This window comes from Alexandromys fortis, unplaced genomic scaffold, assembly GCF_014885135.2.
Source record: "Alexandromys fortis isolate MF-2015 unplaced genomic scaffold, M_Fortis_MF-2015_v1.1 scaffold_16, whole genome shotgun sequence".
NCBI lineage: Eukaryota > Metazoa > Chordata > Mammalia > Rodentia > Cricetidae > Alexandromys > Alexandromys fortis.
This window is the reverse complement of record NW_026067893.1, coordinates 280,114-302,708: the sequence shown is the minus strand read 5'-3', so window position 1 is coordinate 302,708 and position 22,595 is coordinate 280,114. Positions and strand designations below refer to the sequence as shown.

The 22,595-nt window shown below is 41.4% G+C and overlaps 1 protein-coding gene across 3 annotated transcripts; it reads left to right on the top strand.

Annotated features, from left to right (window-relative positions):
• Window positions 1-240: 240 nt before the first annotated feature.
• Window positions 241-20,462, top strand: Dennd10 (DENN domain containing 10). 3 transcript variants are annotated; one of them, XM_050148810.1, is made up of 9 exons: window positions 241-326; window positions 2,748-2,944; window positions 5,690-5,769; window positions 8,899-9,047; window positions 9,791-9,902; window positions 12,198-12,298; window positions 14,679-14,786; window positions 15,920-16,005; window positions 18,807-20,462. In XM_050148810.1, exons 1-9 carry the CDS (start codon window positions 272-274, stop codon window positions 18,981-18,983), a joined length of 1,065 nt encoding a protein of 354 aa, XP_050004767.1. In that variant the 5' UTR covers window positions 241-271; the 3' UTR covers window positions 18,984-20,462. The 3 variants fall into 3 exon arrangements, with proteins under 3 accessions (XP_050004767.1, XP_050004760.1, XP_050004777.1); XM_050148803.1 differs by having other exon boundaries at window positions 15,920-16,014; XM_050148820.1 differs by lacking the exons at window positions 241-326; window positions 5,690-5,769 and having other exon boundaries at window positions 2,807-2,944; window positions 15,920-16,014.
• The last annotated feature ends 2,133 nt before the right edge of the window (window positions 20,463-22,595 follow it).

The window sequence follows — 22,595 nt, the reverse complement described above, 5'->3', positions numbered from 1 at the left end:
TTTTATTTGTTTTCGTTTTTGTAATGAATCAGTGAATGGAGACTCCATCTTTAAGGTACTACACAAACCGAGGGTGGAAGGCTGGGTGGGGCTCTGTGATTGAACAGAGTTTAGAGAAATGGAGCTGCGAGGAGGAAGTCCCCGCCAGGAAAGAGAAGCAGGGGAGGTACCTGCAGGGTCGAATCCGCCGGCCGGAAGAGACGGAACTGGGGTGTGGGCGTGGCCAAGAGGAGGGGCGGGACCTGCGGCGCGGACGGGGCAGCAGCGGAAGATGGCTGCGGTCGTGGCCACGGATACACAGCTGATGCTCGGAGTCGGGCTGATCGGTAAGGACCCAGGCTCTCTGCCCGCCAGCCCGCGCTGCAGCTCCACCTCGGTTCTCAGATCTGCCAGGGAGGGGCTGGACCCGGGCCGCGGAATTCGGCCTCCTCGCCGCCCGGACTGACGTGAGGCCTGCGGGCTGGTTCCGCCTTGGGAATACGGGGTTGGAGAGCTGTGGCCGGGCCGCTGGTGTTTGCGGCTCCCCGGGAATATAGGTGACGCCCCGGGGGTCTCGAGGAAGTGGCGGAGCCAGTGTTGGAACCCACGCAGGGTGACCTCGAACTTCCACGGTGGAGAACTACGAGCCGGTTGATCCAGATGTCCCTGCTGCGTGGTCACATTTGTGACCCCGGCTAGTTTATAGGAATTTATGATGAGGAAATCCATAGGTATCTTTGGACAGTTAAAACTGTGTGTGAGCTTTGTGCAGTCCAAGCAGGCGGTAGCTGACACCGGACTACACGAATGAATGAACCTTTATAAAATCCTTTGAATAGTCTGTCTCCCGAAGTTCTTATGCGCCTAAACCCTATCCTTCCTTGCAGAGTGCAAGCCATTGCTTAGGCTTAGCAAATAACTACACTATTTTTCAGACGTTCAAAGGAGTGTCTTTATCCTTAATTCATTTTTTTCTTCCAGTGTGAAATTTTATTTATTCATTTTGCATGAGTGTTTGTCTGACTGTATGTTTTTTTCACCGCGTGCATGCCTGGTGCCTAACGGAAGCCAGAAGAGATCATCAGATCCTATGGAACTGGAGCCAATTGTGAGCTGCCATGTGGGTACTGGGAATCGAACCAGGTCCTCTTGAAGAACAGCTAGTGCTAACTGCTAAGCCATCTCTAGGCACATTGTATTCATATCTAATGCGGTTTTTAAAAAGTGCTTGAAAACAAAGCCTAAGTACCTCAGGCATCTTGGGCTTGTCAGCACTTCAGGGATATTTCTGTCTACAGACCAAGTTCTATGACAGCCAGGGCTACACAGAAAAACCCTGTATCAAAAAAAAAAAAAAAAAAAAAAAGACTTGCAACAGACCTACCCGTAAAAAAAAACCAAAACCCAGTCCATTAGTTTTTTTTTTTTTATTTTTATTTTTTATTTTTATTATGGCATGCATTTAAGAGGTATTTCCTTGCGGGGCAGTGGTGGTGCACACCTTTAATCCCAGCACTTGGGAAAGTAGAGGCAGGTGGATCTCTGCGAGTTCGTGACCATCCTGGGCTACAGAGCAAGTTCCAGGACAGGTTCTAAAGCTACACAGAGAAACCCTGTCTTGAAAATACAAACAAAAGCAAACAAACAAACAAACAAACAAAAAAAAAAAACCCAGAGAAAGAAAAAAGGTATTTACTTCTAAACTGGGCAGTGTTAGCATGCCTTTAGTCCTAGCACTCCAAAGGCAGCAGCAGGTGGATCTACTCCAGTCTGGTCTACATAGTGAGTTCCAGGGTAACCAGAGCTACACAGGGAAACCCTGTCTCAGGAAAAGAAAAAGATTTGTTTCTAAGGAAAGAGGGTATCAGAGGCATAGTAATGCAAATCTATAGTGAACAACTACTTTGGGGACTGAGCTAGTCCCACAAGTTCTTTTATTTCCTTTTTTTGTAATTGAGATGCTTATTTTGGTGATAAAATTACATTATGAATGGATAGTTTTGATTATTTTTATTTTAAAAATTTGGTAGAACAGTAGCACTCTTGCTTAGCATGTAAGATGTGTTGGGTTTAATCCCCATCAAAAAACGCAAATTTTAATTTAGTCTGTATGAAGTTGAAGGAGGTTTCATTATCTCCTTCATTTTTGGGAAAGGGGGATTAGGGATCAAACCCAGGGTTTCAAGTGGCTCTGCCTATATGCCTAACCCTCTCTTTTTTTTCCTTTTAGGAACCTTTCCTATGTATTTTTATTGAAGATCTTCCTGTTGCATAAAAATATAAGTCGATAGCATTTTTTTTGTGTGGGAGATCATATTAACAAATATCTAAGCCTAGTTTTTCATTACAGTTTTATTTATTTATTTGTGTATATGAACGTGCAGACGGTTTGTCCACGTGGAGGTCTGAGGACAACTTATGGAAACTAGTCCTCTCCTTTGATCATGTGTGTTCTGGGGTCAAACTCAGGCCATTGGGCTACATAACAAACACTTTTACCTGTTTTACTTAGGTGACCTAAAACTAAAATCAAGGTGTATGCCTGTAATCTCAACTCTTGAGAGATAGACTCAGGAGAATAACTAGCCTGGGTGATCACAAACGAAACAACCAAACACGAATTCATAGGAATTTTGGGTCTCAAGAGCCTAAGTTGTTTTGTAAAGTGGGTTGTTAAAACTGATTCCACAAAATGTTTCTAAGTAACCAATCAATTTACTTCCTTGCTGCTGTTTGACATTCTCACAGTGACCATCTTTCCACCATAGAAAAGGACACTAATGGAGAAGTTCTGTGGGTGTGGTGTTATCCTTCCACCACAGCCTCATTAAGGAATCTGCTGCTTCGAAAATGCTGCCTAACAGATGAAAACAAACTTCTCCACCCCTTTGTCTTTGGCCAGTACAGAAGAACGTGGTTTTATATCACTACAGTTGAAGTCCCAGATGCTTCAATTTTGAAAAAGGTATGACTGCTACAAGGTCAAACAACAACAACAACAACAAAAAACCCCAGTAAATCTAAAGTGATTTAAGAATATAAGACTTGTAGACTCTGTATTTCATAATACACACACACTTGAAAGCCTTGAATGTTATTTTCTCTGGGACTGTTCCCTTTTGCACTCCATTGTGATTAGTTGAATGCTCAACCTAAGGATCAAAGTTAGAGTTTGGTAGACTAGAGGTTTAAGAGCAGTCTCACAGCCACACTGAGTAAAAATGACAAGTGTTTTCCATAATTAAAATCTGTTTTAGGACTAGGTGTGGTGCCTCACACCTTTAATCCCAGCACTTTGAAGGCAGGTGGATCTCCTTAGGGAGTTTCAAAAACACAGCACTAGGGGCTGGAGAGATGGCTCAGTGGTTAAGAACATTGCCTGCTCTTCCAAAGGTCCTGAGTTCAATTCCCGGCAACCACATGGTGGCTCACAACCATCTGTAATGAGGTCTGGTGCCCCCTTCTGGCCTTCAGATATACAGACAGAATATTGTATACATAATAAATAATAAAATAAATATAAAAAAAACCCACAGCACTATTTTAGAAGCTGGGAGTGCTGACACAGTCCTTTAATTCCAACTCTTAAGGGACTCAGGGAGGAGGATTGCCAGGTTCAAGACCAGCCTGAACTACAAATGCATTCCAGGCTAGTAAAAAACTTAAACAATTTTTTTAAAATTTATTTTTATATGTATAGGTGTTTTGCCTGAATGTATATCTGTATGAATGTACCACACGTGTGTCTAGTGCCTGCAGAGACCAGAAAAAGGTGTTGGATCTCCTGGGACTAGAGTTAGAAACAGTCATGTATGGCCATGTGGGTACTGGGAATAGAACCCAGTCCTCTGTAAGAGCAGCCATTGTTCTTAACCACTGAACGATCTATCTCTTCAGTCCCTTAAAAACTTTTTAAGTATTATAACTGTTCTTGGCTGAGTTAAGAATTTTTAAATTTACTTGTATATGATTAAGATACAATTTAATTTAAAGTGATTATTAAGAAAATCTATGTCATAATTAGACTTTTATTGGTATGTTGTTTTCTATGAGTAGTTAGTATCAATGTGACCTGGGAATAAGTTATGTGACTTCTTGTTTTGTTTTGTTTTGTTTTTCGAGACAGAGTTTCTCTGTAGCTTCGGAGCCTGTCCTGGCACTAGCTCTTGTAGACCAGGCTGGCCTCGAACTCACAGAGATCCGCCTGCCTCTGCCTCCCAAGTGCTGGGATTAAAGGCGTGTGCCACCACTGCCCGGCTTGTGACTTCTTTTTTGTTGTTACTGTTTTGTTTTTTGTTTGTTTGTTTTGTTTTTGTTTTTCGAGACAGGGTTTCTCTGTGGCTTTGGAGCCTGTCCTGGAACTAGCTCTGTAGACCAGGCTGGTCTCGAACTCACAGAGATCCCCCTGCCTCTGCCTCCTGAGTGCTGGGATTAAAGGCGTGCGCCACCACCGCCAGGCTGTTTTGGTTTTTTTTCAAGATGGTTTCTCTGTTTAGCCCTTACTGTCCTGGAACTCTGGAGACCAGGCTGGGCTTCAACTTAGAGATCTGCTTGCCTCTGTCTCCCCGGTGCTGAGGCCAAAGGTGTGTGCTACCACCCAGCTAAGTTACATGCTTTCCTAGTTCAAGCAAGTAGTTTTCCAAGAGAAAAATAAGGAAGCAAGTTGCTGAGTCTCTGGCATGAACCTGGTGGTGTCTCTTCACTTTTCAGAGTTAACTTTTGAGCTATAATGGGACTTATGAAGTATGCACAGACTATAAAGAATGGTATGAAAAATAGGAAAATCATTTATAAAGAGTTATAGGATTCTTAGAAAACGTAAGCTTGAAAGTTTCAACGTATTATAAGATCTTTGCATTTTGTTCAGTAAGTACTTTTACTCTTTGATGGTTTGTTTTAAAACAAGGTCTCTTAGAGCCCAGCCTGACCTCATACTCACTATGTAACTGAGGCTGGCAGTAAACTTTTGGTTGTTCTGTCTTCACTTCCCAAGTGCTTTCCATTACAGATTTGTGCCCTCGTGACTAATTTACTTACATTCAGTTTGCTGTGTTTGTTGTCTTTTTCAAACTTTATTTTTACTTTTATTTGTGTACGTGTATGCCCATTTGAGTACAGGTGTCTTCAGAGGCCAGAAGAGGGCATCAGACCCCCCTGGAGGTGGAGTTACAGGCAATATTGAGCTGCTCTGTCGGTTCAGGGATTCAAACTTGGGTCCTCTGCAAGAGTGGCAAATACTTTTAATTGATAAGACATCTCTCTTTCAGTTCTTTCTGGAAAATTCTTATGCAGCCTTAAGTGGATGTGACCCGTGTTTTGGATTATAGACTGCCAAGTTATAGCAGCGTTCATAACCACAACTGTGGTTCAGAATTCAAAGATAGTAAGATTTAGAATAGTCTAAACTATATATTTTTCAACAGAGCACAGTGGCATACACATATAATCTAGCACTTGGGAGACTGAGGCAAAAGGTCTCAAATTTGAAACCAATATGGGCTAGTTGTGTGAGACTATGTCTCAAAGTCAAACAAGGATAAAGAAGCCGGTGAAGACTTTGACATTTTGGTCTTTTCTTTTTATTGCAACTATGTTGTGTCCAAGAGGTTTGTTAGAATAGAATAATACTGTCATCTTTTACAGTAAGTATCTATTGAATTCTGTTCAAGTATCTTTAAAAAGTATGCTTTTGTTTGTTTCTTTTGGACAGGTGACTCATTTTTCTATTGTTCTGACCGCCAAAGATTTTAACCCAGAGAAATATGCCGCCTTCACTAGGATATTGTGTAGGTCTGTATGAAAACTGTGTTAAATGCTAATTCACCAAATTGAAGATTTCATTTTATAGTGATCTAGCTGATGTGCGCATGAAGGAAACAAATTCAGTCTTCAGTCTCCTGACTTAGCCACTGTGGCTTTGCAGAGGCTGGTTTGTAAGGACGGACTTTCTCTTTGCTTGAAGGATTTATCTTCTGGTTTGGGAAAATGGGGCAGGAGAGGAGAAAAAACAGTTTGCCCAATTTCTGTAGTCCCTGGGAGATTGCTTGCCACTTTTGGTCTGTCCCAATATTTCTTACATATTAAGCACATTGACTCTTTAATGATAGCTTTTCACAGGTTTTATCTTTCCTGTTTTACTAGTATCACTATGTAATATGTATTTCTAAATGTCAAATGTGTCAACTCACTCACCCAATAGTTTGTGAAGAGCTGAAGGGAATTTTTGTATTTCCTACTGTAAGCCTAATAAGTTTGAGTTTTTTTTATGTATTTTATACATATGTACCCCACACATATGCACATGTACACCAAAGCAAAAATTGAAAAATAAAACTTCATTACTTAAGAGTTACAGTTAGACTGTATTTTAACCAAATGAGGTTTTGCTGTTTATGTAACTAGCCATACTACAAGACTTGCTGTGGACGATAAATTCCAGGCATGTGACTCACCATGGAACAGAAACAGTTGCTGCTCTTGTGGCACTGACATAGGGAAGTTGTTATTGACAGAAAAGTCCAGGTCCAGAAGCTGTAAACTAAAAACACTATAGAGGTGTTTTCTAAAAAGCATGAGGTTTCCATTGCATCTGGCTTACCTAGTCAGGGCTATTTGAATAGACCTGAACTGAGCAGGAAGTATTTTGGAGTTCAAAGGCAGTATTGTTTCAGATCCAACTTCCCCTTCAGAAAGCCTAGATGTCTGGTTTCTGTAGTGCATGGTATTGTGGCATTCCACATCCTCCTCTCAGGCTATGGGTCAGAAGGAATGGGAACTCAGCAATTGGCAGCCACTTCCTTTGTCCCTTGTTCCTCCTGCTCCCACGTGCTCAGCTTTACATGTGTGCTCATGTGTAATTCTTCGGCATGTCCCCACACACATGTGCCTGATGTCTTTGTGCACATTCATGGACAAACACTTTTCATGATGGTGAGGTAAATGTAGAGGTGCTTATCGTCATTTCTGGGGAGAAGATCAGGCAGGTGTGCTTCCTATGACACACAGCAGAGGTCACTCAGGAAGGCTTCAGTCCCTGGGTGGCATCCTTTGCTACCACTCCCTCCCTTCCTCCTCTAGCTCCTGCAGCTAATGGGGTTCTGTGCACTCCTAGAGTCTGCTGTATACACCAGCTGTGGCAGGCCTGAGGGTTACTGTCCACACATGGTCCTTGGGGCCACACTGCATGAGTCTCCCACAGAGTCTTTCCAAGGGGGTTGTTCTTTCTGTCTCTCATAGCCCAGGGTCGTCATCTTACGTTGACTTCTCCATTACTATAGTTGGTTTCTGTTCATTTTATTTATTTATTTATTTATTTATTTATTTATTTATTAAAGATTTCTGTCTCTTCCCCACCGCCGCCTCCCCTTTCCCTCCCCCTCCCCCAATCAAGTCCCCCTCCCTGGTTTCTGTTCATTATGTTGATAAAATTTTTTTATTAAGAAACACGTAAGGGGCTGAAAAGATGGCTCAGTGGTTAAGAACATTGACTGCTCTTTCAAAAGTCCTGAGTTCAATTCCCAGCAACCACTTGGTGGCTCACAACCATTCATAATAAGATCTGGTGCCCTCTCTGACCTGCAGACATACATGCAGTATGTCTATGTAATAAGTAAATCTTAGAAAGAAAGAAAGAAAGAAAGAAAGAAAGAAAGAAAGAAAGAAAGAAAGAAAGAAAAAAAGGCATAAAAATTATCAGTGATACAAGAGTCTATAGTAAAATTCAGGATTTCCCCTTCCTCTTCCCCAGCCCCAGTTCACACAACCCCTGCAATATACTCTTGTTGGTGGTCATACCTAAGAGCTCACAGTATTTATTGCTTCCCACCCTTTTCTCAGTTTGTAGCATGAAATAATTAGCATTTAGTAATCAGTTAAATTAGCTCTTTTTTTCCCAGCTAATCTACAATAAATATAATTTTCAAGTAGTCAGTTGTAAAATTCAGTTTTCAGTTTAATTTTCTCGGTTTTCTATTATATTAGCTGCTGAAAGGCCAAGTATGCCCAGTGATGTCTTTTTAATTTTTCAGTGCTGTGGATCAAACTCAGGGCCTCAAGCAGGCTAGGCCCACCCTTGACTACTGAAGTATAACAGCAGTCCCAGTCAAGTTTCTCAAGCAAAATGTAGCTCTAAGCCAGGCTTGGTGGCTTAAGTCTTTAATCCCAACTCTCTCAAGGCAGGGGCATGAGGATCTCTCTGAATCTGAGGCCAGCCTGGTCTACATGCAAGTTCTAGGACAGCTAGGACACAGAGAGACACTGCCTCTAAATAAATAAATTGCTGTCAAATAATTAATAAATGAATAAACAAACAAGAGAGAAGGTAGTCTTAGTTGCTCAGTGGAAAGGACTTCAAGGGGAAGAGACTGAACATGTGGCCTCTATAAATGCAGCTGACTTCCCATCGGTGTTTTCGGAAGTCTTTAACTTGATGGCAGATGTCTGTGTTTATCACTGGGTTTCTTAACCATCTAAGTGTAGTTGCTTCTAGGATTGCTTATAATAAGCATGGGTGCTTCAGCACTGTTTTATCTGTGAATGATGCTTTGAACTCTTGTCAAAGGAAGTTGAGCCAGGAGAACAGAGTTGTGTGACTGAGGGCACCAGTTGTGAGCATAAGACATAAAAAGAAGTAAGAATACAATATTCCTGGGAGTAACAGCTTTGGGAATCCATTGTTAATTTCCCCTATATAGGGACTACACTTCCAGATGGCAGGAGAGAGCCTTTCTCAAAGAAATGGTCTATATTTGTCAAGTGTTGTATTTCAAAGTAAATTAGAGAAGAAATGCTATGAACAGGTTGCACATTTGGAAATGCTAAAACTTCATAATCTAGAAAATACTAGAGTCTAATCTTGGTTCCTTTCCCACATTATCATACTGCATAAAAAGCATTGTCACCTTTTGTCCTTTCTCACAGAATATATCTGAAACATGGGAGCCCAGTTAAAATGATGGAGAGTTACATTGCAGTTCTTACCAAGGGGATCTGCCAGAGTGAAGAAAATGGCTCTTTCTTTAGCAGAGACTATGAGAGTCGAAAGGCATATCTTGCAGGCTCCATCAAAGGTAAGAAAGAAAAGAAAGGAAAACCCTGACCAGCAACAAAAGCCCAAGCCAAGGCATTTTCTATACAGCAGAATACATCAGCTCTTACGTTGCTTACTGATTTAGAATTTTGTCAGAACAAAACATTTTGTGGCAACCTTTTTCCATATTGTGTCTTTTATAGAAATGTGCTTTTAGCTAAATTTCATGGCTCATGGTCTCCACTGACTTCCACAGTTTTTCTTTCCTAACATCTTAGTCATTAACTCTTCCTACTAGAGAGCTACAGCCATGTCTATTGTCTAATCCCGCACTTAGCTGAAGAATACAATGACAGGCAGCCAAAAGCCGAGCCACAGATCCTCGGTCCTCTGGAGGTGGAGCTGCCCCACCTCACGTCCTTAACAGAGCCGACTGCTCTCCATCTGCTGGCTTCAGTAGGGTCGGGGCTGGGTGTTCTCCAAAGCTTTTTATGACTCTGAATAGTGTTGGTTCTCCTTCGTATTATTGATTGCACTTCCTTGGGATTCTGGCATTATCTGTGTATCCAGAGTTCCCAAAGGGCTGCAACTATGATATATATCCTGATGAGGACATGAATAAACATAACCATCAACTAAATGAAGTATGTCTGCACTTAACAACATTTGCCTTAAGGTAGCCAGCATATTAAAAGTCATTTTGTATTTATATGACAAGAATTCTTTTTAATGGAAACGTTATGCTTTTATGTATTTAATGCAATCTTTTCTTTTTATTTTAAGACATTGTTTCTCAATTTGGAATGGAAACTGTTATCTTACACACAGCATTGATGTTGAAAAAACGAATTGTTGTTTATCACCCCAAAATAGAAGCTGTCCAGGAGTTTACCAGGTACCATCTTTAATTATTAAAGTGTGAGCTTTCCTTACAGTTGGAGATACTAGATGCTGCTGTGTGCTATGTTCTGTTGCATATTTGATAAAAAGAGCATGGGTTAGTGTAGTGTGGTTTTTTTTTTTTTTCTCTTTACTCTTTGTTCTTTAGGGGGCTCACCATCCAGCTCCCAAGTAAGTACACACCGAGGCTTATTTTTACTTACAAATGCCTGACCTTAGCTTGGCTTGTTTCTTGCCAACTTTTCTTAAATTATCCTGCCTACCTTTTGCCTCTGGCCTTTTTCCTTTTCTTACTTCTGTATATCTTACTTTCACTCTTACTTTGTGGCTGGCTGGCCGGGTGGCTGGCCCCTGACCATGTCCTCTCCTTGTTATCTCATTGCTCTCTCTCTTCCTCGTTTCTCCTTCTGTTTATATTCTGTCTGCCAGCTTTGCCTATCTTGTTCCTGCCTTGTTATTGGCCATTCAGTTAAACAAATGAAGCATAAACAAAAGTCACACACCTGAAAATAATATTCTACAACAGGTTAGTGTGAGTAAAATACCATTTTTATGATTCAGTTTAGAGCTAGTAGTTCAGGGTCACTGAATTTTTATTTATCGTTAGAAATAGGGCACTTGGAAGGCAAAGGCTGCTCTCAAGAGGCAGAGGCAGATGGTTTCTGAATTTGAGGCCTGCCTGGTCCACAGTGCTAGTTCTAGTACAGCCAGGGCTACACAGAGAAACCCTGTCTTAAAAAACAACAACAGGGGGCTGGAGAGATGGCACAGTGGTTAAGAGCACCGCCTGCTCTTCCAAAGGTCCTGAGTTCAATTCCCAGCAACCACATGGTGGCTCACAACCATCTGTAGTGAGATCTGGTGCCCTCTTCTGGCCTGCAGGCACACATGCAGACAGAATACTGAGAATATACATAATAAATAAATAAATTAAAAAAAAGAAAAAAAAGAAAAGTGTAAAAAACAACAACAACAACAACATAGAAATGGACCTGCAGATGTGCACCCCAGGAGGAAGGGCTCTCCTTAACTTCTGTTTGGTGTGTATGTTTATATATGTGAGTGGGTGCTTGTGGTATGTCTGCACACATTCCTACAATACTGACTATAACTATTTCTTTGGCAGATACAATGAGTTAGCAAATTTTTGTTTGAAAGAAAGTAAGTAGTTTAGGCTTGGGGCTGGAGATATGGACTTAGTGCTTAATAGCACTGGCTGCTCTTACAGCAGGTCTGGATTTAAGTCCCAGTACCCACACAGTGGGTCTTAACCATCTGTAACTCCTTGGGCACCAAGCACAGATATGTTGCACAGACATGAATTCATGTGGAATACCCATACACATAAAATTAAATAAATTAAAATATATACATGTATGTACACATTCATACACATATAATAAACATTTTAGGCTTGGGAACTATGTGCCTCTGCCAATTTCTCAGCTGCCTAGCTAGCAGGAAAGTAACTCTAGACAATATGTGTGTGAGTGAGCATGGCTGTGTCAATAAAACTTTATTTTCTAAGATAGGCAGCTAGCCAGCCCATGAGACCTAGTTTGTTGACCTTTGTTTAAAGTAAATTTTTGATTCTGTTTTACCTGACTCACATTGTTAGTGGTAAATGGGGTGTGGGAAGTGGAATTTTTTGTTTACTAAATCTAATTCATTCTTAAATCTTTTTGTTGTTGTTGTTATTGTTTGTTTTTGTTTTTCAAGACAGAGTTTGACTGTTTAGCTCTGGCTGTTCTGGATCTCACTTTGTAGACCAGACTGTCCTCGAACTCACAGAGATCACCCTAGTTGCTGACTCAGTCTCCTGACCACAGGTGAATTTTATTTAATCAAACAAATCTTTGCATCATTAAAAAATTTTCCAGAGCATAAATAAAAATGGCATACCTTAAAATAATATTCTACAACATTTCCCCCTTTATATCTAAACAACAAATGAAAGGTTTTAACTTTAACACTATACCTATAATACCAGCACTTTGAAGGTTATGGCAGGAGAATTGTCAGGCCAGCCTGGGTTACATAGTGAGTTCCAAGCCAGCCAGGGTAAAATACCCTGTTCAAAGACACACATGTACACGCGCGCGCGCACACACACACACACAGGCATTACTTTATTGTCAAGTCCATTTAAGGCTTAGATTTCTCCTCTGTTTCTGCATAGCCATCCATAGAACTTTACCCTGGATGTTTCCTCTTGGGAGGAGTAGAAGCAGACAAGTGTCCAAAGTGAAGGCCAGCAATTGTATGACTGAGTTTTTCCTTTATTCCTTAGGACTCTGCCTGCTCTGGTGTGGCATCGACAGGACTGGACCATCCTGCATTCTTACGTGCACCTCCATGCTGAAGAACTGGAAGGCCTGCAGATGTGCACAGGTACACGAGAACATCCTAGGGGAGGAAGGACTCTGCTTATTTTTAACGTATGTGTTTGTATTGATGGGGCATGCACACATTGGTAAGATGAATAAGAAAACTTTTTTTTTTTCAAATACAATGATTTTTTTCCAATTATGAAATATTTTTTTAAAAATGTAGTAAAATGCACAAAATTGTCATTTTAACTTATTTGTGTGTGTGTGTGTGTATGTGTGTGTGGTTTCCTGGTATTAGAACTTGAATGTAGGGTTTTAGGCATGCTAAGCAAGGCCTCTACCACTGAGCTATATTCCCAGCGCCAAGTTAATCAGTAATTTGATTTTGAGTGGTTTTTTGTTTGTTTTTGTTTTTGTTTGGTACTTTTATTGAGACAGAGTTTCTCTCTGTGTTAACAGCCTTGGCTGTCCTGGAACTAGCTCTTGTAGACCAGGCTGGCCTCAAACTCATAGAGATCCACCTGCCTCTGCCTCCCAAGTGCTGGGATTAAAGGTGTGTGTCGCCACCACCTGGGTCATGATTTGCCTTTCAAATTATGAAATATTTCTGTCATGCAAAATACACAGAGTTGAGGCCAGAGTGATAGCTCAGCAGTAAAGACACTTGCCACCAAACCTGATGACTTAAGTTTGATTCCCAGAATATACGTAGTAGAAGGAAAGAACCAACTTTTTCTTTTTTAAATATTTATTTATTTATTATGTATACAATATTCTGTCTGTGTGTATGCCTATAGGCCAGAAGAGGGCACCAGACCCCATTACAGATGGTTGTGAGCCACCCTGTGGTTGCTGGGAATTGAACTCAGGACCTTTGGAAAAGCAGGCAATGCTCTTAACCACTGAGCCATCTCTCCAGCCCCAAGAACCAACTTTTTAAAGTTGTCCTCTGATCTCCACATGCACTGAGTACTGAATACATATACTCAATCAGTCAATAGAATATATTTTTCTAAAGATATGTAGGGTTGGAGATATATGACTCAGGGTAGATAATATTTGCCTAACATATTCCAAATATTCAAAGCCCTGAGTTCCATCCTGAGCAACAGAGACAAAGAGAAAATGTTTTCTTAAGTAGCCTCTTTTTTAAAATATTTATTTATTTATTGTGTATATAGTATACAATATTGTGTGTGTGTGTCTGCAGACAGAAGAGGCAGCAGACCTCATTGCAGATGGTTGTGAGCCACCATGTGGTTGCTGGGAATTGAACTCAGGACCTTTGGAAGAGCAGGCAATGCTCTTAACCACTGAGCCATCTCTCCAGCCCCGAGTAGAATTCTTTTTAATTTGTTTTTTATATTTGTGTGTGTGTGTGTGTTGCTCAGTTGCATGCTTACCTTCCCATAGCATATTGCTGGAGGTCAGAGGACAGCTTGTATCAGTTGATTTTCTTCTGCCGTGTATGTCTGGGGATCAAGCTTAGGTCATTAGTCTTGGCCACAAACACTTTTACCCACTGAGCAATATTACTGGTCCCACAAATTCTTAATTTTAATTTGTTGGAATTTTTTAGACTTCTGTTACTTTAGTACTTTATATTTTGTCTAGAAAAACCTTTTCCTGGGCTTAGACCAGAGTCTCCTATGCTTTCTTAAAAATGTTTTTTTCTTTCCCATTTAGTTCTTTAATATACCTAGGATTATTTTGTGTATATAGTGTCTGATTTTAGAATTTAATTTTCTTTTTTAAAGATTTATTTATAGTCTCTTTTATGTTTATAAGTGTTTTGCTCCTGTGTATGTCTAGGGACCACTGTGTGCCTAGTGCCTATGAAGGCCCGAAATTGGAGTTACAGATGGCTGTGAGCCATCATGTGGGCTCTGGGAATCTAATCTCTGTCCTCTATAAGATCCGCTAGTGCTCTTAACTACAGAGCCATCTCTCTAGCTCCTAATTTTAAAATTTTATTTATTTATTTATTTGTTTGTTTGTTTATTTTCATTTTTGGAGACAGGGTTTCTCTGTGTAACAGCCCTGGAACTCACTCTGTAGACCAAGCTATCCTCCACAGAGATCCACCTGCCTCTGTCTCCCAAATGCTTGGATTAAAGGTGTGCACCACCATTGCCCATCTGGGGATAGGCTTCTCTAAGAGTTACCTACTTTCTGACATTCTTGACCTAAATAGCATTGACCAAAAAGTAAATGTTTTCCTTCAGCCTTGTTCCTTGACATTGAACTTAAGTTTTAGAACATTTTGAGCCATGCGTATTTTGATTTTACAGCACTAATAAAGTGCCAAGGTACAGCTAATGTTCCTGAATAGTAGAAAATTCTAAAGAAAAGTAGCCAGTGAGTTATCAGATTGATCACTTCTGAGACTTTAACCACATGATTTCTTTCTGCTCCAGTAATTTTATTTATTTGCTGTGCAGGCTACATTGCTGGCTTTGTAGAACTGGAGGTGAGCAACAGACCAGACCTCTACGATGTGTTTGTGAATCTGGCGGATAGTGAGATCACCATCGCTCCACTCGCAAAAGGTGACTTTTCCATTCTGTTCTCTGTTCCAGTGTTAGCATGAGGTGTAAACCAAGCATCTTTGTGTTTTGTGCTGACTCCTTAAAACCAATATTTGAGAGCTTGCTAGGCATCTGCTGGAGCTGGAGGGATTTCTCGGTGTTCCTGCAGGTCTACCTGTGTTAGAGAGACAGGTGGGATTGCTGCTCATAGCTCTTGTATGCTCTATCACTGGTTCCCTAAGGTGGGAACAGCCAAATGCTGGCTGTCGGAACACTGTGCTAGAATCTGATGCTGTGAGGGTTTTATCTAGCAACTTAAATTAGTAAAACCAGTGTTCTCTTTTCACTTGTTTTAAAATTTCAAACATGACCATGTTCATGTGGAAAAATGAAAGTAGAAACAGACCTTAGGAAAAGGCTAAAATTATAAAAAATGGCCATGGCCACAGCCAGAAAGGATGGCACTGCCCTTTTCTGATCTACAGAGCGCACTCATTCCAGTTGGTACATCTCAGACTGTGTCCCTTGCAGTGACGCACAAAACTTTCTGTTTCACAGCAAGCAGGAGCGATTCTGTAGTTCATGTGACTGAAGCGGTTTTCTTTGTGTTTCCAAGGATCTGAACACGCTGTGTGCTCTTCTGGCTCCCGAGAGCCTGGTAGGAAGCTCTTTTTTCACAACCTTCCTGCCAGAACAATGCACTTAATTTTTTTATTTCCCACCCTGATTTTTTTGAGAGAGTTTCTCTTCATAGTCAGGACTGTACTAGAACTCACTCTGTAGACCAGGCTGGCCTACAACTCAAAGAGATCGGCCTTCCTCTGCCTTCAGAATGCTGGGATTAAATGTATGTGCCACTTAGATTCTTAACTGTAAAGGCGTGGTTTCGCCTTCCAGTCACAGCTCACTTGTAATCAGTGTTTTTCATCCAGTTTATCAGGCAGATATGAAGGGGAAATCTGGTTTGGCATTGGTGATAATACCTCCAGCATGCTGTTACGTTTGTGTTGGGAATAAAACAGAAACCCGGAGGGTTAGCTGTAGTCATAAAAGTCCTTTAGTGTGGTCTTTCAGATTTTCAGTTGGAAGACTTGGTTATTTTTTATTGTGTAAAATCCTAAATCTTTATCCAACATTCTTTCTGTTTTCATCAGAGGCCATGACAATGGGCAAACTGCATAAAGAAATTGGTCAGCTAATTGTGCAGTCTGCAGAAGACCCGGAGAAGTCAGACAGCCAGGTGATACAGGTAACCCTTGATTTGCCTTAGGAAGCATCCTGTAGCAGCCTCACTGTACACTCTCAGGGCATGGTAGCAGAATGAAGTGTCAGGGGACAGGTTTTACAGTGGCCAATATAAAGGTGGATAGGTGTGGGGGTGTGTGGGAGGGGAGGGTCATTACAGGGGCTGGTACTGAAGTCATCCCCAGTGGTGAGAATTGTAACCACTGAGTTTCATCCACTCTAAGAATTTTCATGGGGGAGCAAATGGTGAAACAGTAGCTTTGGAATCAAATCTTTACTTTTGAACTCTGAAGAGTTCAAGCTTTTAATAATAGGTCTGTAAGCAGATGCAAAGAGCAGCAGGCTTTGGCAGGGTTGGCTGACAACACGGTTTCCTGTGCAGCATGGCCAGGAAGAGTAGGTGGGTGTCCTCCTAAGACTGAGACACTTCTCTTCTAGATGAATTGGCCATTGCCTCCCATCACATTAGAGCAGAAACACTCATTCCTTTTAGTATCATTTAAAATTTATTCTTTGAGAATTTCACACATGTATACAGGTATACTTTGTACTTGGCATGTATATACTGCCTACTTCTTCCGGATTTCTCCAATAGATTCCCTCCCAACTTCCTCTATCTATCTATCTATCTATCTATCTATCTATCTATCTATCTATCTATCTTATCTATCTTATCTATCTATCTATCTATCCAGCCATCCATCATCTATCATGTATCTGTCTATGTATTGTGTGTGTGTGTGTGTGTGTGTGTGTGTGTGTGTGTATTGGTGTTTTGCCTGTATGTAAGTCTGTGCACTACATTTACACCCAGAGGTCAGAAAAGGATGTTGGATCCCTGCACTGGAATTACAGATGATTGTGAACTACCATGTGGGTGCTAGAAACTGAACCTGGATCCTCTGAAAGAGCAGCAGATGCTCTTAACCACTGAGTCATCTCTTCAGGCCTCTGCCACCCCCACACTGAGCTCAGTGCTGCCCATATGCACATGGGTGTGGGCATCCATTAGAGCACGAGTGACCTACCAATGCCTGCACCCAACAGGAAACTCTCTCCCTCCAACTGTCTTCTACTGAGTTAGGGTGGGGCTTCATTTCCCTCTCCCTATCCATGTTGAAATTTTAACTTGATCTTGTATAGATTTTACATGGGTAGTCAGAGCTGTATTGAGTTCATGAATGCTACAACCATGTCAGCATTTCACAATTCTCCTTTCCATTCTCCAGCTTTTAACTGCTTTCCACCCTCTCTTCCATGATTCTGTGGTGTTCTCTGAGCCTTGTGGGGTGGTGATATAGATGTCCTGTTTAGGGTTGAGCATTCAGTCACTTGTTCTCAGCACTCTGACCAATTTGAGTCTCTGCATTAATCACTACTCGCTGCAAAAATAAGCCTCTCTGACCAAGGTTGAGATCAGCACAAGTCTGTGGATATAACCATAAATATTTAGAAGACAGTTTGGTAATATGACCATTTAGGAAACAGCAATAGTATGTTTGCCCTTAGTATGAACTCCCCTTTTCCCTCTACCCTAGATGTGGGCTTTTGACCATGTTTATAGTAGCATCAAGAATTCCCTCCCATGGAGCAGTCAGAAAGTGGATGATTGTTACTCTGTAATAGCCCTGTCATTATTGCACCAGTGGTGGGCACATCTTGCCTTGCAAGTCACTTTTATAGCATATAGGATCTAATAATAGGTAAGACCATTGTTGTCTTTTCTTAGTCAGCGACCTATATGTAGCACATTCTGGCACTATGAAAGCTAGCAAGCAGGGAGAAAATGTCTTGATCAGTTTCAGCTTAATTTCTATATATCCTACAGCCTATATATGGATGGTGTCATCAGCAGTAGGGTCATAACATCTGGTTAGAGAGGCAGCGAAGAGCGATGGCGATAGCCTGAGAAACTGCCATGCTTGATAATATTGGTCACAATCAGAGATCATAGCTATGGGTTGTTTGGATTATTTCTCATAGATTAGAAGTGATACTTAGATAGCCTCACATAATGTATGAGATCTTGGGAAAGGAAAGTGATAAATGTTAAAAAAAAACTTGAATGTGATTATGATGTCAGCAAAACAGGTAAAAGACATGACTAATGTGAGTTCCAGTGAGTCACCAGCCCCTCAGGAGTGCCAGTTACTGAATAGGCTAAAGCCCATGTGGCAGGTGACAGGTTACTGCTGGGCAATTGTGGGGAAGAGACTCATTCAAAGAATGGTACCTGTAGTATGATTCTTAATCAGCAATTCTGCTTCTAGGTGAATATCCAGTGGAATTGAAGGCAGACACATAAATAGACTTGTCACTGGTAGCGTTATGTATATTTAATAAAAGATGGGGGTGACCAGATTATCCATCAGCAGGAAGAGTCGGTAAACAAATAGAGTGGACACATACAATAGAATATTATTCGGCCTTAGAAAAGCCAAGACTGAACCTTCAGGACTTGGTAACTTGTTGCATGAAACAAGCCAATCACAAAATGGCAGATACATGATTCTATGTAGATAATGTAGCAAAGCAGGTGAATCGTAGAGAAGTAGGGTACAGGTCACCAGGGTTCTGCAGGGAAGAAAGAGTTGACTAAACCCTGCCCTGGGGTGAGGGGGCGGTTATGAAGCCAGTCTGATAACAAAAGGTGGATTCTAGGAAATAACTATTCACATTTTTAGATACTAAAATGCTGTGTATTTTTCTGTTCTTTTAACAAAAGGTGGATTCTAGGAAACAACTATTCACATTTTTAGATACTAAAATGCTGTGTATTTTTCTGTTCTTTTAAAGGATATTGCTCTAAAGACAAAAGAAATCTTCACCAATCTAGCACCATTTTCAGAAGTGTCAGATGACGGGGGGAAAATTGTCCTCAGTGTTGAGGCACTGAAGCAAAAGCGATTCCCACCTGCCACAGAGAACTTCCTTTACCATCTAGCAGCGGCCGAACAGATGCTGAAAATCTGAATGCCCACAGCAAGCCCCTACAGAACTTCTCTTCATTCTGAGTACCCACTGGCATTACAGAGTATTGGAGTTACAGAGGAAATGTTCTATTTTTAATGATTTATTTCCAAGTATTGAGATCTGTCCTGAGAAACATTTAAAAACAATTGTGATTATTTTTCTCCCTGCCAGTTTGATCCAGTGCTGGACAGTGTTTTAGCCATGTCCTAATGGTAGGAGCCATATGGTGTCCCAGAGTTTAGGAGTTGCACACAGTTCAGCACATGCACGCCTTCATTGTGTATCCCTGTTTGTCTCACTGTAACCATAAACTTAACGGTTTATTTTTAGAAAGCTGCCTCACAGTTTGCTTTTTATTCTTCTAGAAAAAAAAACTTGAATTCTTCATGAGAGATTTTTTACTTTCTGAGCCAAACTGCTATATTTTCTGCAGAATTATCTAGAATATCATTCAAGAGATATTGCAGTTGCACTTTCTTGTAAAAGAAAATGTTTTGGGGCCTTTGAAATTTTTTGCCTATATTATGAAGGTTTTTCATAGATTTTGTACTAACTGCTGCTGGCAGTGCCTTTGGGAAAAAGAAACCAGTTCCTGTAACAGAGGAGACCGTTTTAAATATTAGAAACAACACCTTTGTTTTTTTGTTTGCAGTGCTGGAGCTAGAACCTGGGCTGGCATGTGCCTGGCAAATGCTTTCCCACCAAGCTAAACCCCCAACCCATAATGCTTTCATTATTATAAAGGAACTTAAGAATCAAATTGCAGAGGCTAAAACCAGATAGTGTCTTCAGGAAAAGTAGTTTGACTACATCATAAAGGACACTGTTATTAGACCTTCTTGTTTTGTTTGTTTGGTTTTTGTTTTGGTTTGTTTTTGAGACAAGGTTTCTCTGTGTAGCACTGGCTGTAACTCACTGTGGAGACCAGGCTAGCCTCAGACCCAGAGATGTCTGCATTCTTCTGCCTCCCGAGTGCTGGGATTAAAGGCGTGCACCACCAGCACCTTATTGGACCTTCTTAATTTGAGACCTTAAAATTGCCACATCATCACAGATGTCTACATTATGCATTCCAGTGTCTACTCACGTTAGTTATGAAAGGCTGCTTTCCTTCAGTACAGTTGTAGAACCTTCAAACCTTACCAGGAAACACATTTGCAAAAGCTTTATCTAATTTGGGTCTTTTTGCTGGGCATAGTGATACATATCTTCAGCAGTTGGTAGGCCGAGGCAGGAGGGTCTTTGTGAGTTTGAGACTAGCCTGGTCTACAAAGTAAGTTCCAAAACAGCCAGGCTGTTACACATAGAAACCCTGTATCAACAAAACAAAAAAGTTGGGTCTTTTTAAAAACTTGACATTTAAATAAAAACAAAAAATAGCCTTTCCCTCTTTTTCTTGGGTTGGAACAGAGAGGACCTGAAATAAGTTGTTTACTGGATTTAACAATTGAAGATTAAATCTGCACTTTATGAAAAGAACTGCTGATGTCTTTATTTTCTCTGTTTTCTTGCAAAAATTACAAAATTTAGAATTACAAACTTATGATGCAATGACTTCCCAGGGAAGGCCTTACCCTCTCTGAGGAGCAGATGGCGGAGGGGAGAAGGTGGGGGGGAGCGGGTAGAGAGGAGGGAGGGGGAACTGGGATTGGTATGTAAAAATAAATGAATAAACAAAAGCTTTTTGTTTTTGTTTTTTTTTTTTTTTTTAGGTTTTTCGAGACAGGGTTTCTCTGTGGCTTTGGAGCCTGTCCTGGAACTAGCTCTGTAGACCAGGCTGGTCTCGAACTCACAGAGATCCGCCTGCCTCTGCCTCCCGAGTGCTGGGATTAAAGGCGTGCACCACCATCGCCCGGCCCAACAAAAGCATTTTGATAAAGTTTTAAGTAGCAGTGGAGATTTTGACCATCTTGTGACATTTTTGTGTTTGGTTTATGTGTATGACTTCTGCCTGCATGTAATGTAGGTTCATGCACCACTTGTATACCTAGTGCTCATGGTGGTCAGAAGGCACTGGCTTTCCTGGGGCTGGGATTTAGATGTTTATGAGCCAAGCCTGGGTCCTCTGTAAGAATAAGTGTTCTTAAGTGCTGAGTCATCTCTCTAGTTTCTACTTTTTATTTATTTTTTGAAACAGGGTCTCACTATGTAGTTCTGGCTGACCTGAAACACAAGAGATCTGCCTGGCTCTGCCTCCTGGGTGCCAGAATTATAGTGTGGTCACCATACTTGACTACCCCCCCCCCTTTTTTTTTAAAGCCTTCCTACTTACCGTGACCTTTTCTCACACAAAAAAGATTTTTATTTATTGTATTATATGCATCTTTGTGTATGCCACATGTTGGGGTGTCAGGGGAGGTGTTGGATCTTCCTGGAGCTGGAGTCATAGGCAGCTACATGGGTGCTGGGAACAGAACTCATGTCCTCTGGAAGAGCATCAAGCACACTTAAATGCTGAGCCTTTTCTCTGGTTCTCTACCGTTAGTTCTGTGTGGCATCCACCTATGGCTACACCTAGCCACATGGTAGGTCACTTGCCAGTTTTGTCTCTTTAGGCTGCTGTGATACATTTTTAAAACATAATTTTGGAATAATTGTCCTGCAGACAGAGAAGCACAAATACCTTTGGTGAGTTCAGTGTGGAAACAACACTGCAGTAGCCAAATGTGTGCATCTTCTCTAACGACATCTGCTAGAAAATAGGACCAGCCAACAGGTCTTGTAGTGTGGCCAGAGCCAGATCTGTTCAGAGGAAAGGGGTGCTATGGGAGCTCTCAAGGCCTCCACAGCTTCTGTAAAGGGCCAGAAAACCCCACAGACTCATGTGAGGCACCCACGGGACAAAAGAAGAGAATGACAAGAGTTGAGATGAATGAGGGAGAGGCTTTCCAAGGGTGTTTGGGATCAGAATTTGGTCTCCAAACACAAGCAGAAAGGTTCAGAAATCAGCCAGAACAGCAATCAGCCAGCAGGGGGTGCTGTTGCACTGAGCTGAGGCTGCACCTAAAGCCTTGGGTTCTTAACACATGAAATTATACCCTTCTGGGGTGAGGAGCGGTATAGGTGCCAAGACATCTGTCAGACACAGCTGGGTAAATGATAGCACCATTCTCCAAGACTATTAGGGAGCCAAACTAAGGCATGGGTGAGTTCTGTGGTGCATCATAAAGCCAAGTACCTTTTTGTGGCCTGAGGGGCTAGCAGAATGTCAGTCCAGCCTTGGTTGGGGTTTGGGTGAGAGCCATCTCAGCAGAATGTAGGCTGTGGCCAAGAGCACTTAGAAAGTCTGGGTAAGGTCTGGGTTTGAGGATAACTCTACAGTGAGTTCCAGGACAGCCAGGGCTAGAGAGAGAAACCCTGTCTTGAAGAAGATGAGGGGAAGGAAATTCTCCTACAGTCCAGTTTAAACTTATTTCTGAGCTTCCTGAAACCTAACAATAGTGTTTTTGCCATGGCAATACAAAAGTAACTAAAATGTCAGGTCCAAAGTATCCCCACTCCCCCTATTCATTTCCATCACTGTCAGAAGGGACTGTTGGTACCACACACACCAAAGCACATGCTGGTCTCCAGGATCACTCAGTATCCCAAGTACCTGTGGTTCTTTTCAGC

Coding starts and splice junctions, on each gene's coding strand:
- Dennd10 (XM_050148803.1), top strand. CDS start 272: ATGGCTGCGGTCGTGGCCACGGATACACAGCTGATGCTCGGAGTCGGG. Junction 9,048..9,790: donor TCTTGCAGGCTCCATCAAAG/GTAAGAAAGAAA, acceptor TTTTATTTTAAG/ACATTGTTTCTCAATTTGGA. Junction 9,903..12,197: donor GCTGTCCAGGAGTTTACCAG/GTACCATCTTTA, acceptor TTTATTCCTTAG/GACTCTGCCTGCTCTGGTGT.